A 14,261-nucleotide genomic window follows, 5' to 3' on the forward strand; every position below is an offset into this window, starting at 1 on the left:
AAAGCACAGCCGGTCAGGCAGCATCGGAGGAGCAGGAGAATCTACATTTCGGGTTTTGTACAAGAGCAACAAGTGCTTTTAAATTCCTTGAGACACACCCCCACCACCACCAACATCACTCATATGTATTGGCTCTTGCAGGATACCCTATTAAGAGACATGATGAGGACTGACTGCCAAACCTCTCATGGACCTCACACAGTGAATAGCCATATTGGATGTGATTTGGCACCTGGGCATTTTAGTGTCCCAGTTCCTGTCATTGACTGCAGGAGATTACATAGCAGTAGGAGGGGGTGAGAGATTTTAAAATGGAGTCCTAAAATTGGCAGAAACTGAAGAGTTAGAGGTCTTGCAAGTTCTATTATGATCACCATTGATCCTCATCTGAACAAGCAGCCTTTGGACATTACAGAACCTGTGAAGTAATACAGAATTCTCCGTTCCAGTATATTCCCAGCATATCACTTTTTTAAATTACAGTTAATCAGTGGCATTATATCCTACTGCTTAAATCACAGCATTATATCATGGGTATTGTACAGTATATTGTTATATAGCAGGTATATCATGGCTTTGTTTGACAGATTTATCATACTATTATATCACCAACACATCAGAGCCATACCATGGTTTTATATTATTGATATATCAATATGATATCACAGGTGTGTCACAGAGTAATATTACAGGTATTTCACAATGTTACATTACATGTATATTGCAATGTTGTATTGCAGGCATATCAGTGCTATATCCCAGATGTATCATAATGGTATATCACATATATACCATTCTGGTATATCATGGGTACATCATGACGCTATGGAGCTCAATCAGGTTCGTATCAAATGACAGAACAGGCTCGAGGGGCTGAATTGCCTACTCTAATTCTTATTACAATGTTCTATCCCAGCTAGATCATGGTGCTATATCAGGGATCCACGTGTAATGAATTGAGCTGTCCTGTTGATTCCGGGATTGTCACAGCACAGCAGTCATTTGGTACCCGATTACACAGAACCAATGCCTTGAAATAGCCTTTGTGTTTTTTGTATAAATTTCCTAACGTCGATTAAACCGCCCTTAGAGTAGTCGCCGCTCCCTGGCCACGGTCGCTGTTTTGCTAGGGGGTGGTGAGCCTCGGTTATGTCACACGGTAGATTCTGAACACTGGTGCCCGGAGTGAGTGCTGGAGTGAAAGGGCTGTTCTGGTGCATCTCCCCGCTGAGCTGGCCAAGGGATAGACGGAAAGCGGGAGCCCCCTGTGAAACAGCAGTGCCAGGACTGGTTACTGCACCCGCAGCCTGTCTTTGGGGCTGCATTGTCAGTGAGAACACGAAGCAGCGGCTGAGAAACACCAGACCCTGCACCCATTCCCGCGGTCTCACCAAGCCGTCCCTCTCCCTTTCCCCATCGTCCCCAAATCCTGTTGCGCACTCTAGGTCACGGCTTGAAGATGGCAGGGAGGTATCTACCACCGTTAACGGCAGCTTTCACCCGGCTCTCTCAGACAGAAAATTGTATCCACGTGAAAAAATGTACAGGAATGTTGCCAGGGTTTGAGCTATAAGGAGAGGCTGAGTAGGCTGGCACTGTGTTCCCTGGAGTGTCGGAGGCTGGGGAGAGAGCTTACAGAGGTTCATAAACACAGGTATAACACCCACACTGAGAGGGAGACTGGGAAAAAGTGTTTTTGATTTAGTCATTTAGTTCCCAACGTTCCCTGCTAACAGCAGCACGGCGAGGATTTCAGCTCCTGAAATGACTGGTGAATGGGTTGAAAATAAAAGGGAGCATTTCCCAGTTGGAGTATCCCCGGGCGTGAGACACCCTTCTGAGGGGAGAGAGAGACAGACACGGAGAGAAAGAGTGATTATATCTGAACATGACAGAGCTGCACTGACAGTTCCCTCAGAGCAGACTGCCTGCCTTAAACGGTAAGATAACTTTATCATAATACTGTAGGCTGGAGAGGGGGGGGGGGGGGGCAGGGTGGGTGGGGGGTGGAGAGAGAGAGAGAGCAAGAGAGAATTGAACATACTTGTAAACACACACACACCCAAAAACAAGTGTGGCGCTAAACGTCGGCGTTTCTTGATGGTTTGGGAGCCAAGTGTATCACAACCAGGGGTAGAGTGAGGGACGGTTTTGGTGTGTGTGTGCGAGGGAGAGAAGGGAATGTGTTGTGGGTGATGTTTGAGCTGGTTTTAAACGCGGCTCTGGAGGGCGTGTGTGTGTGTAATGTGAGAGGCTCCGTTTTTAATGCTTTCGACATCCTCAAGCGAACAGTACAGCCCCAGAGAGAGAGAGAGAGGAGACACACACACACACACACACACAAGGGCAGGAGACTACGCGCGCTGCATCTGAACAAACACACCAGAGGTGTTCCAGAGAGAGAGAGAGAGAGATAACAGCTCCCTCGCTCAACTTTGTGTCAGTTTGAAGTTTTTTTTGGTGGAGGTTTCATGCGGATGAAAGTGGGCATTTTGTTAACCTCCTTCGCGGACGGCTGTATATTTTTTTTCTGACGGGAGCAGCAAGGCAGACAGTTTGCGTGACACCGTTGAGTTCAGAGAGTCTTGCCTCCGTCTCTCTCTGTCTGTTAGTGGGAAGGTTTTCCGTGTTATCTTGGACAGCTATCTGGCGTGATTTTGAGACCATCCCAGAGAGGATGTAACAGAGAGGGAGAGAGAAACATTCAAAACCGGCTACCGGGGAGGAAGTGACACCATCCGAGGCTTAAAAAGGACATTTTTTTTCTCTCTCTCTCTCTCTTCTGTAATTGTTTTTATCTGGTTAGGGAGAAACTGGCGTTTAAGAAAAGAGAGGAGCCGGAGAACAGAGTGTGCGCTCTGAGAGACGCGGAGAGAGGAATATCGGCGTAAATCGGAATAACGGGACATCAAGGGTGATCGGGAGTGGAATTTATAAAAACAACACATCCAGCCCTCTCTCTCTCTCTCTCCCACACACACACACACACACACAAGAAAACGGCTTCTCCGGGAAGGAGACAGGATTTGGCGAGGATTGATGTTGGACAGAATGGAATCGCCGGCAGCCCTGTGGGTCATTTGGTGTTTATTCACGCTTGGAGCTGGAGAAAACGGTAGGAAAAACGATTTCACACACACACACAAAACTTTCCTCAGCAGCGGCCTGACTGCCGGCTAATGGAGTGAATGTTTCATTAATTCTCAGTGCGTGCGGTGTGAACACGGAGCCAAGCTACCTCTGGTTTGTCACCATTTGGGATTAGATTCTAGCGCATGGAAACGACCGGATCGTTTTCTGTTCACCCCCCTCCCCACCTCCTTCCCCCCGAGTGGCAGATGTAGAATTTGGCGGGTGTTTAAAAACACATCTGGATTAAATAAAAAGCAAGGGTTTTTGTGCGTGTGTTTCAAAGACCTACAGATTTGCAAAGTAAATGGGGATTGAGACGGGCCGTTTTACCTGGGTTGTCTAAATTCCACCAGAGGTTCCAGACCGGGCTCCCCTACCCCAGGCCTGTAGGGAGGTAGGAGGATACAGGTCTCCCTGGGAGAGGGAGCAATTCAACTGGGCAGGATTTTATATTGGGATTGGGGGTTCCTAGCCTCTGTTCTCTCAACCTGGCACTGTCCCTGTGCTCGACATCTCCCTCCGTCTCTCCCACACACAAACACACCGAGGTATAATCGGTGAATTCCAGATGGAAGTTAAGGAAGCAGAAGTGAAACCCCTCCACACCACCCCCCCCCCCCCCCCACCCCCAGTTCCCAATTCGGCTTCCCCCCACCCCGGCGGTCCGGACACCAGTCTGGGAGGTGTTTGCCGGAGAGGAGATGAGTGGGGATGGCTCCCACATTGATCCCTGGCTCTTGGAAAGGGTTTCCTGCAGACAATGCCCTGTAATGCTGCCTGAGCCCGGCCACGGATCCAACCCACCCTCCTCGGGAGGCTAGCGGTGGGACACTGAGCTCCTGTTCCTGCCCAGGCACTGCCCTCCTGTTCCTGCCCAGGCACTGAGCCCCCTGTTCCTGCCCAGGCACTGAGCTCCTGTCCCTGCCCAGGCACTGAGCCCCTGTTCCTGCCCAGGCACTGAGCTCCTGTTCCTGCCCAGGCACTGAGCCCCCTGTTCCTGCCCAGGCACTGAACTCCTGTTCGTGCCCAGGCACTGAGCCCCTGTTCCTGCCCAGGCACTGAGCTCCTGTTCGTGCCCAGGCACTGAGCCCCTGTTCCTGCCCAGACACTGAGCTCCTGTTCCTGCCCAGGGACTGAGCCCCCTGTTCCTGCCCAGGCACTGAGCCCCTGTTCCTGCCCAGGCACTGAGCCCCTGTTCCTACCCAGGCACTGAGCTCCTGTTCCTGCCCAGGCACTGAGCCCCCTGTTCCTGCCAGGCACTGAGCCCCTGTTCCTGCCCAGGCACTGACCCCCCTGTTCCTGCCAGGCACTGAGCCCCTGTTCCTGCCCAGGCACTGAGCCCCTGTTCCTACCCAGGCACTGAGCTCCTGTTCCTGCCCAGGCACTGAGCCCCTGTTCCTGCCCAGGCACTGAGCCCCTGTTCCTGCCCAGGCACTGAGCTCCTGTTCCTGCCCAGGCACTGAGCCCCTGTTCCTACCCAGGCACTGAGCTCCTGTTGCTGCCCAGGCACTGAGCCCCTGTTCCTGCCCAGGCACTGAGCCCCTGTTCCTGCCCAGGCACTGAGCCCCTGTTCCTACCCAGGCACTGAGCTCCTGTTCCTGCCCAGGCACTGAGCTCCTGTTCGTGCCCAGGCACTGAGCCCCTGTTCCTGCCCAGACACTGAGCCCCCTGTTCCTGCAAAGGCACTGAGCTCCTGTTCCTGCCCAGGCACTGAGCCCCTGTTCCTGCCCAGCCACTGAGCCCCTGTTCCTGCCCAGGCACTGAGCTCCTGTTGCTGCCCAGGCACTGAGCCCCTGTTCCTGCCCAGGCACTGAGCCGCCTGTTCCTGCCCAGGCACTGAGCCCCTGTTCCTGCCCAGGCACTGAGCCCCCTGTTCCTGCCCAGGCACTGAGCTCCTGTTGCTGCCCAGGCACTGAGCCCCTGTTCCTGCCCAGGCACTGAGCTCCTGTTGCTGCCCAGGCACTGAGCCCCTGTTCCTGCCCAGGCACTGAGCTCCTGTTGCTGCCCAGGCACTGAGCCCCTGTTCCTGCCCAGGCACTGAGCCCCTGTTCCTGCCCAGGCACTGAGCCCCCTGTTCCTGCCCAGGCACTGAGCCCCTGTTCCTGCCCAGGCACTGAGCCCCTGTTCCTGCCCAGGCACTGAGCTCCTGTTCCTGCCCAGGCACTGAGCCCCCTGTTCCTGCCCAGGCACTGAGCCCCTGTTCCTGCCCAGGCACTGAGCCCCTGTTCCTGCCCAGGCACTGAGCTCCTGTTCCTGCCCAGGCACTGAGCTCCTGTTGCTGCCCAGGCACTGAGCCCCTGTTCCTGCCCAGGCACTGAGCCCCTGTTCCTGCCCAGGCTCCGAGCGCCTTCTCCCGGCGCCTTCCAGCCCGCACTGCTCTCAATCCTGGTGCAGCAGCGCCCCTTCCGAGTCCAACCCCTCGCAGTCCTGCTGCACCGGGTCAGAATAACCCCCAGGCCTGTTTAACCCAGTCAGAATAACCCCCTTCAGAATAACCCCCTGGCCCGTTTAACCAGGACAAAGTAAACAACCTCCCCTCCCCGATCCGCTTAACCGGGACAGAGTACCTCCCCACGACTGGGTTAACGGGACAGAATATCTCCCACCCCCCGCCTCGGTTAACGGGGATAGAGTAATCCCTCCACCCCCGACCCAGCTAGCCGAGACATAGTCACCCCTACCCCCGTTTCGGTTAACCGGGGCAGAGTCACTCCCTGACCCGGTTAAGCGGGACAGAGTAACTTCCTGACCCGGTTAACCAGGGACAGTGTACCCCAGATTCGGGTTTAACCGGGACTCAGTACTCGCCTGCCCCGGTTAACCGATACGGAGTAACCCCTTGCTCCGGGTTTAATCGGGACAGTGAGTATCCCCCTGCTCCCGGTTTAATCGGGACCGTGAGTGTCCCTCTGATCCGGGTTTAATCGGGACAGTGAGCATCCCCCTGCTCCGGGTTTAATCGGGACAGTGAGCATCCCTCTGATCCGGGTTTACTCGGGACAGTGAGCATCCCCCTGCTCCGGGTTTAATCGGGACAGTGAGTGTCCCCCTGCTCCGGGTTTAATCGGGACAGTGAGTGTCCCTCTGCTCTGGGTTTAATCGGGACAGTGAGCATCTCCCTGATCCGGGTTTAATCGGGACAGTGAGTGTCCCTCTGATCCGGGTTTAATCGGGACAGTGAGTAACCCCCGATCCGGGTTTACTCGGGACAGTGAGTGTCCCCCTGCTCCGGGTTTAATCGGGAGTGTGAGTGTCCCCCTGCTCTGGGTTTAATCGGGACAGTGAGCATCCCCCTGATCCGGGTTTAATCGGGACAGTGAGTGTCCCTCTGGTCCGGGTTTAATCGGGACAGTGGGTAACCCCCGATCCGGGTTTAATCGGGACAGTGAGTAACCCCCGATCCGGGTTCAACTGAATCCGGGGTTTAATATCCTTGATCCGGGTTTAACCGACTCAGCGAGTACCCCCTGGTCCTGGTTTAACCGGAGCCCAGCTCGGCTTGCTGTGTTTGGGAATGTCCAGGGACATCTGTGGTCTCGCTCCGGATCAGATTGCAGTCCCCAGACCAAGCTGAGCTGCTGCCTGTGTGGATATGCGTGACTCCTTACCGGCGTGCCCGGTATAACCAGGAGCTCCCCGCTTTGAGCGAGGGCCAACCTGTCACTTTCACCCACATTTAACAGCCCGCCCATACACACCACCCCGTGCCTGAGCCGCCCGGAGGAAAAAGGAATTTAAGAGTAACCCTCGTGGGCCAAAGGGCCTGTTCTGTGCTGTACTTCTCTATGTTCTCTAACCCTCTGCCGGTCACAGCTCAGAACCCACTCGGTGTGACCTGCTTAAGGTAGAAGCCAGCCTGGGTTTGATTGAAAGGTGCAGAACTGCCCCACCGCATGTTCCAAGCCCACCTTGAAAAAACTGAATTCAATTCTTTGCAGAGAAACAGTAAACCTGCCCGTCACATACAGAGTGGTGGCTTAAAAACTCCGAGCCGTTCACTTGTAGGAGAAAGGAAACCTATTGCCTGAAACCCATGTGGTCTGCCAGTGTAGACATTGTAATCTGATGGTGGTGGATTCTGCATGTTTAGAGCTTAAGGAAGAGAGAAGGGGGTGGTTAAAACGGGGGACCTGGAAACACTGTGGACAAGGGGAGCATTGCTGAATCCCACTCCTTCCAATGCCCTTTCCAGTAACAAGTTACTGGAGCTGAAACACCAGATTCCCCTGTCCCGCTTACAGGGTCACATCTCTGTCACAGTGGCAGAGTAACTCATCACCCTCCCATGATCTGCCCTGACACCTTCTGGTCAGCATAGCTCAGTGACTTTGTGTCGTAATCACGGGGAGATTGGGGCAAGAGCTGTGCGGGCATCAGTGGAGGGGGAAGCACAGTAAGCATTTCAGCTGTGTGTGTGTGTGTGTGTGTGTAGGCTATCTTTTTGAATTACCAAAAATTTACGCATAATCCGCAAGGTGTTTTCTGTCAATGTGTCTGGAAGCAGATAGCCCCTTTCTCATTTGCGAGGTCATTGTTAACGCTCCCAATCCTTAAAATGAACACAAGTTCATTTGTGAAGTGTTCTTTCTTAACCTAGATCAAGAGATTTATATCTAGTTCTTGGTGACACTGTCCAGCCTTATGCATTCCATGTTGCATTTACCCTTAAACAGTTGCAGAGTTCTCTCTCAGTTGGGGAGTTCTCTCTTACTTATAGAGTTCTCTCCTACTTACGGGGTTCTCTCTTAGCTATGGAGTTCTCTCTCATTAATTGTCTCCCAGTTATGTAGCAATTGATTCAATTCTGATTACCCATGAAACATTAGGTGATATGTTTTCCCTTCTAATTCCTTTCGATTTTTCCCTCTTTTTTCCCTTATGCTATCTGTCGAAAGTGATCTTATTCCACCCTGCAGTGTTGCAATCAAGATTCACCTCACACAATTTTTCCTCTCCAAGATTTCAGGTTCACACTTGGCATTACCAGGCCTAACTGCTGCTTCCTGACTCATTCCATTTTCACACTTTTCAAACTCAGCTTTGTCCTCCACCCAGGACTACGGTTAGGTATAGCAGTGTAAAGAGAGAAGACTTGAATTTATATAGCATGCATTGCAACCAATTAGCTACTTCTAAAGAGTAATTACTGATGTGATACAGGAAACATGACAACCAAAACTGGGCATACAACAAGCCCCATCATCAGCACTGTCAGATAGTTTGTTTTCGTAATGTTGATTGCTGTGTAAACTTTGTTCAGGACACCAGAGAAGACTCTTCTTTGAATAATGTCATGGTGTTCTTCACCAGAGCAGATGGGTCTCTATTTAATGATACATCGAGAGAGGTAGTGTGAAACTCCCTAACATTGAAGTGTTAGCCTAGATAGTCGGCTCAAGTCTTAGTTTAAACACACGTACCAACAATTCAAGAATGGTTCTCCCCCACTGTTATTAGACTCCTGAATGGACCTCTCAAATTTTGTGTTTAATGTTGATCTTGCTGTTTGTGCACCTTCTCTGTCACCATAACATTGTATTCTTCACTCTGTTCTATTACCGTAATGCACTTTGTAAGGTATGATCTGCCTGTATTGCACCCAAAACAAAACTTTTCACTGTACCTAGGTACATATGACAATAATAATCAAATCACATCAAAGACTCTGCAGTTGGGACTCAAAACTAAAATCATCCGTCACCAGGCTGTTCCTAGGCAAGTTGATATTTGGGACTTTTTTCACTGGAGTGTAGGAGGTTAAGGACCTTATAGAAGTTTATAAAATAAAGAGGGTACAGACAGAGTTAATGGTAGTCATCTTTTCCCTATGAGTGGAATTTGAAGACAAGGGGGCATGCTTTTAAGATGAGAGGAGAGAGATTTGAAAAAGATACGAGGGGCAATTTTTTTACTCAAAGGGTGGTTTGCATGTGGAATGAACGTCCTGAGGAATTGGTGGATGTGGATACAATTACAGTGTTCAAAAGACATTTAGGTAACTATATGAATAGGAAAGGTTTGGAGGGATTTGGACCAGGAGCAGGTGGTGGGACTAGTTTAGTTTGGCATTATGCTGGTATGGACTGGTTGGACTGAAGGGTCTGTTTCTGTACTGTATGACTCTATGAGGTTTGTTACCATTGTAGTCAGTACAGGGCAGATCTCTGTGACCACTTCCTTTGCTTTGGGTGTGGTGGCCTATTGATGGAACATCAGTGGAGGTTTTTTCTCCCCCGTGTACCCTAGCTGTGAGTAAAAGCAAGTTGTGAAACAAGGGAATTTTTTTTCTAATTCCACATGCATGATGGAATGTTCTCCTGCCTTTTTTGGGCTGTGTTTAGTTTCTGAAGGAAATGCTTAAAGCCGTGCAGGGATATTTTGGTGTGGAGCGAGTCATTAACTGGGAACTCTGCCTAAGTGAGTAGATTCATGGCATGGAACCAGTGTCTCCCTGTCAAAATGAGACAGCCATTTCCCAACCAGTGTCAGCACCGAATTCCCTTGGATGTGTTACAGCTCAGGACATACCCAGATTATAGATTGTTCCGCCTGCCACAAGAACAATGCAGAAAGGCAGATTTGAATTTATATGTAACTTTCATAATATCAGGGTATCCTAAAGAGCTTTGGGTGGCACAGTGGTTAGCACTGCTGCCTCATAGTCCCAGGGACTTGGGTTCTATCCCAGCCTCAGGTGGCTGCCTCTTTGGAGTTTGCACATTCTCCCTGTGACAGCGTGGGTTTCCTCCCAGTCCAAAGATATACAGCTTAGGTGAATTGCCCATGTTAAATTGTGTAGGGATGTGTAGGTTAATCATGGGTAATGTGGAGTTACAGGGATTGGGTGGGTTGCTGTTCAGAGAGTGTCAGTGGCTGAATGCCCTCTATCTGTTATGACCTTTACAATCAATGAAGTACATTGAACTGTGGTCATTGTAGGAAATGCAGTAACCAATTTGAATATCGCCACAAAATGAATTTTGATCATGGCCGTAGAATCTGATTTAGTGTGCAGTTAGTTTTGGGATAATGTGGTATATTAATATAAATGGTACATTCTCCTGCTGTTTGGTTAGAAGTGCTAAATATTTAATCTAGTGGCAACAAAAGATGAGTGATATGAAGCAAAGTTGGAATGTTGCTTGTCCTGGAAGTGACAGTATTGTCAAGTACATGCTGTCCCCTGTACCTCTGGTGGTAGTGTTTGTGGGATTTGTCAAGCTTTTGAGTTGTTGTATCTTATAAGTCCCGCACACTGTAGACATGTAATGCAGTGATCAGTGTTGGGGGAGTGACTGTTTAGATGTTTTTAATCAACCTGTTCAGACATTTTATGAGTCACCTTTGGAGCAGGCGGACTTGAACAACTGCTGATCTAGCTCAAAGATAGGCAAACTACCAACTACACCACAAGACCCCCAAGGTAAAGTTGGCATAGTCCTAGAGGACCATATGGCTGCTCTCTCATTAGAGAGAGAGAGAGAGAGAGAGAGAACTGATGACAGTTTAACCTGAGGGTCATCACGCCTCAGACAAGGGGAGAGGTTAGACAGCAGAGTCCTTCACGGTAACTTCAGCTGGTGTGGGAATTGAACCCACACTTTTGGTGTCACTCTGCATTGCAAACCAGCTGACTGAGCTAACTGACCCCAGAGAGCTCAGTGTGTGAATAATCTGTCTTTTAGGTGTTTGCTGTAGGATTTGTGAGAAATTTGGTCAAAGGATGGTGTTATCAGCTTATATTTGGAATAATTAATTATACAAAATAGGTTCAGCATATTACAGAGCAAAATCTAGTCAGTTACATGTTACCCTGCATTTGGAGCGAAGGTAAAAACAAGGGCTGCAGATACTGAAAACCAGAGTCTAGATTAGAGTGGTGCTGGAAAAGCTCAGCAGTTCAGGCAGCATCCGAGGAGCAGGAAAATCGATGTTTTGGGCAAAAGCAGGGTGCCTGCAGGGTGGAGAGATAAATGAGAGGAGGGTGGGGTGGGGAGAAATTGGTATAGAGTGCAATAGGTGAATGGGGATGGGGATGGAGGTGATAGGTCTGGGAGGAGGGTGGGGGAAGGTAGCAAAGAGTACAATGTGTGAATGGGGTGGGGATGAAGGTGATAGGTCAGAGAGGAGGGTGGTGTGGATAGGTTGAAAACAAGATAGGCAGGTAGGACAAGTCATGGGGACAGTGCTGAGCTGGAAATTTGGAACTGGGGTGAGGTGGGGGAAGGAGAAATGAGGAAACTGGTGAAGTCCACATTGATGCCCTGGGGTTGAAGTGTTCCGAGGCGGAAGATGAGGCGTTCTTCCTCCAGGCGTCGGGTGGTGAGGGAGTGGTGGTGAAGGAGGCCCAGGACCTCCATGTCCTCGGCTGAGTGGGACGGGGAGTTGAAATGTTGGGCCACAGGGTGGTGTGGTTGATTGGTGCGGGTGTCCCAGAGATGTTCCTTAAAGCGCCCTGCTAGAAGGTGTCCAGTCTCTCCATTGTAGAGGAGACCGCATCGGGAGCAACGGATACAATAAATGATATTGGTGGATGTGCAGGTAAAACTTTGATGGATGTGGAAAGCTCCTTTGGGGCCTTGGATGGAGGTGAGGGAGGAGGTGTGGGCGCAGGTTTTGCAGTTCCTGATGTGGCAGGGGAAGGTGCCAGAACAGGAGGGTCGGTTGTTGGGAGGGCCTGGACCTGACCAGGTAATCACGGTCAGGTCCAGGGGGCGAACCCCATAATTAAGTTAATGATTTTTCCTTTCAAGGAAATAAAATAATAGCCTGAATACAGGAACACCCCTAATAAAAACAGATGAGGATTATATATGAGTAAATATGGTATGCATAGACATTGAAGGCTCCACTCTTAACTTTGTATGACTCAGAAATCTGGTTAATAACAGATCCTGAGCACATGAGCTGTAATCAGGGTGGTATAAACTATTTGATTTCAGTTGTAGCAATCCTTCCTCTTCCTTTCCAACTCCCCCCCCCCCCCCACAGACAAACAGCTGTCTTCAGGGTCTGTGCCTGATGGTCATTTGATAGTGTGCGAGACGAGTGTGACCGCTGGACAGATCAGAATCAGTAAGTTGTTAAAAACTTCAGCCAACCTGTCTGCAGTTCTGCGGATCTTACTGTGGCCACAGGACTCTTTGCCAGAGCCACATCCTCAGATCTCCCCAGTGCCAGACAAACATCTCCTATTTCTGTTTCAACACAAGAAACCGCCAAAGCACCCCCCTCCCCCACCCCCTGCAGCAGCAAACTAACCCTCCAGTACCTGTCTAACCGCGTGTAGTTCAACATTTTATAGCCACTGAAAAGCAAGGTTGTGATTTCATTGGCCCCCACTGGGGAATTTCACTTGGTATTGTCACCGCAGTACTATGTAAGTGCTGCATTGCCTAACAGTTATTGTACTGCTTTTTAGTGAACTGCGAACCCACCGGCCCCGTCTGCCCTTGCAGGTGGTATGCATTGGGCGCGAGGTTGAAAACGAGACAGAGATGTTTTCCCCTAGTGTCCTGTCCATGCTTATCATGCCAACCTACATTAGGTTAAATGTTTGGCACTTCCAACCAAACAGTGAGTGATTGCATCATTAGCACATGGATTCAAAACCCACTAAAACAGATTCATGATCAGAATGGAAAATGGAACATCGAGTCACTATGCCACCGTTTGTGGGAGCTAACTGAGCTGAATCTGGCTGTCGTGCTTATGACATGACGACATTTCTGAAGCACTCTTCGTTGCCCGGAATGGACGGTGCTTGTGAGAGTGGATGTCCCAATGCCAGCCTTTCGTTCCAAAGGCAGAAGGTTCAAGTTGCCAACAGTGTTTAGCAGGGTTTTCTGCTGCTGGGGACATACTGCCTGATGCTAATCCAATTCAGTGCCTTTTAAAGAAGGCTGGTGCACCTGCTGTCTCCCAAAGCACTGTGGAGGCTGGGGCTGAGGTCGGTGGGGGGGCAATTGAAATTCCGAGTCTATGATAGATCCATTTTTTTTTGTTGTGGGGTGGTGGGGGATAAGTGTTGGTAGAAACACTAATGGATGTGGAGTCAAGTTGGAAAATTGGAACTGAGATACCTACCAGCCAGGAAGTAACTAAGTGGAGGGAATGTTGAAGGGGGGTGCTGGATGGCCTTAAGGCTCTAATTCAATTAGCTACTCATTTTAAAAGATGAGATGGCCAAGAGTTCTGAAGGTGATTGACAATCAGCGACAATAAGAGAAATGTTATATTTTGATTATAAACAATGGCCGTCATGGAAACAGGGCCAATGTGTTGTTTGGGAGAGGGGTCTATACCAGGCCAAGGTTACGTGGAGTCAAATTCAGTGCTCCTGAAGAAGGGCTCATGCCCAAAATGTCAATTCTCCTGCTCCTTGGATGCTGCCTGACCTGCTGCGCTTTTCCAGCAACACACTTTCAGCTCTGATCTCCAGCATCTGCAGTCCTCACTTTCTCCAAGGTTACGTGGAGTCAAATTCAGTGCCAGATGGGCTCTGAAGTTAGCTTATTATGTTTTCTTTCACACTATACATCGTGGAAAGAGCTGATGGGTCTCCTGCCAGAGGAGCGGGCAGTTGTCCTGCTGAATGAGCGAGTTTTGTGTTCTTAGCCTGGCGTCACATCCATCCAATAAGAAATCCTTTTGTCCCAATCCAAACTAAAGCTGCGTAAATCCCTCTTCAGTTACTGCTTCAATGCAATTGGTTCAAGGAGCCCGACAGTCTTTCTTCCCTCCTTGACCCAGAGATTTCCCCACCTCAAAAGAGACCAACTGCCTTCCAACAGCTGGGCACACTGCCACTCTTTAGTGACTGAACATTTGAGGGTGAGAAGCAAGCTGTCCCTGCCCTCCTCTGCTCCCCACCCAGCTTCCCAGTAACGGAGGCCCATTGCAGCAGCTTCTCCATCTGAATCGAAAACAGCCAGAGCCAGAACCAGTCCCTCCATCTCCTCTCTGGTAAGATCCTCCAATCCCACGACCTTTTTGACGATGATGTAGCCCTTCAGTTCAGGCTGCTGGTGTGCCTCCTATTTGGTGGCCAGGCCTTCCACTGTCTAGGCCCAAGGCTTTGGAATACCTTCCACAAATCTCTCTGTATCTCCTCTTTGCCCATGTTAAAG

The 14,261-nt window shown here is 50.1% G+C and overlaps 1 protein-coding gene across 5 annotated transcripts in view; it reads left to right on the forward strand.

The window, feature by feature from the left end:
* The first annotated feature begins 1,452 nt into the window (after positions 1-1,452).
* Positions 1,453-14,261, forward strand: part of LOC122551427 (neuropilin-2-like) — a 105,824-nt gene continuing 93,015 nt past the window's right edge. Inside the window, exons 1-2 of one of the 5 annotated variants that reach the window (XM_043693315.2) lie at positions 1,453-1,940; positions 2,807-3,115. In XM_043693315.2, the coding sequence (XP_043549250.1) occupies positions 3,040-3,115 (76 nt within the window). In that variant the 5' untranslated portion in view covers positions 1,453-1,940; positions 2,807-3,039. Of the gene's footprint in view, positions 1,941-2,210; positions 3,116-14,261 lie in introns of those variants that run through there. The other 4 variants (XM_087988881.1, XM_043693317.2, XM_043693316.2 and 1 more) reach the window with 4 other exon arrangements.

This window comes from Chiloscyllium plagiosum, unplaced genomic scaffold (genome assembly GCF_037043375.1).
Source record: "Chiloscyllium plagiosum isolate Xiang-an unplaced genomic scaffold, Cpla_swu_hap1 HiC_scaffold_7, whole genome shotgun sequence".
Lineage (NCBI taxonomy): Eukaryota > Metazoa > Chordata > Chondrichthyes > Orectolobiformes > Hemiscylliidae > Chiloscyllium > Chiloscyllium plagiosum.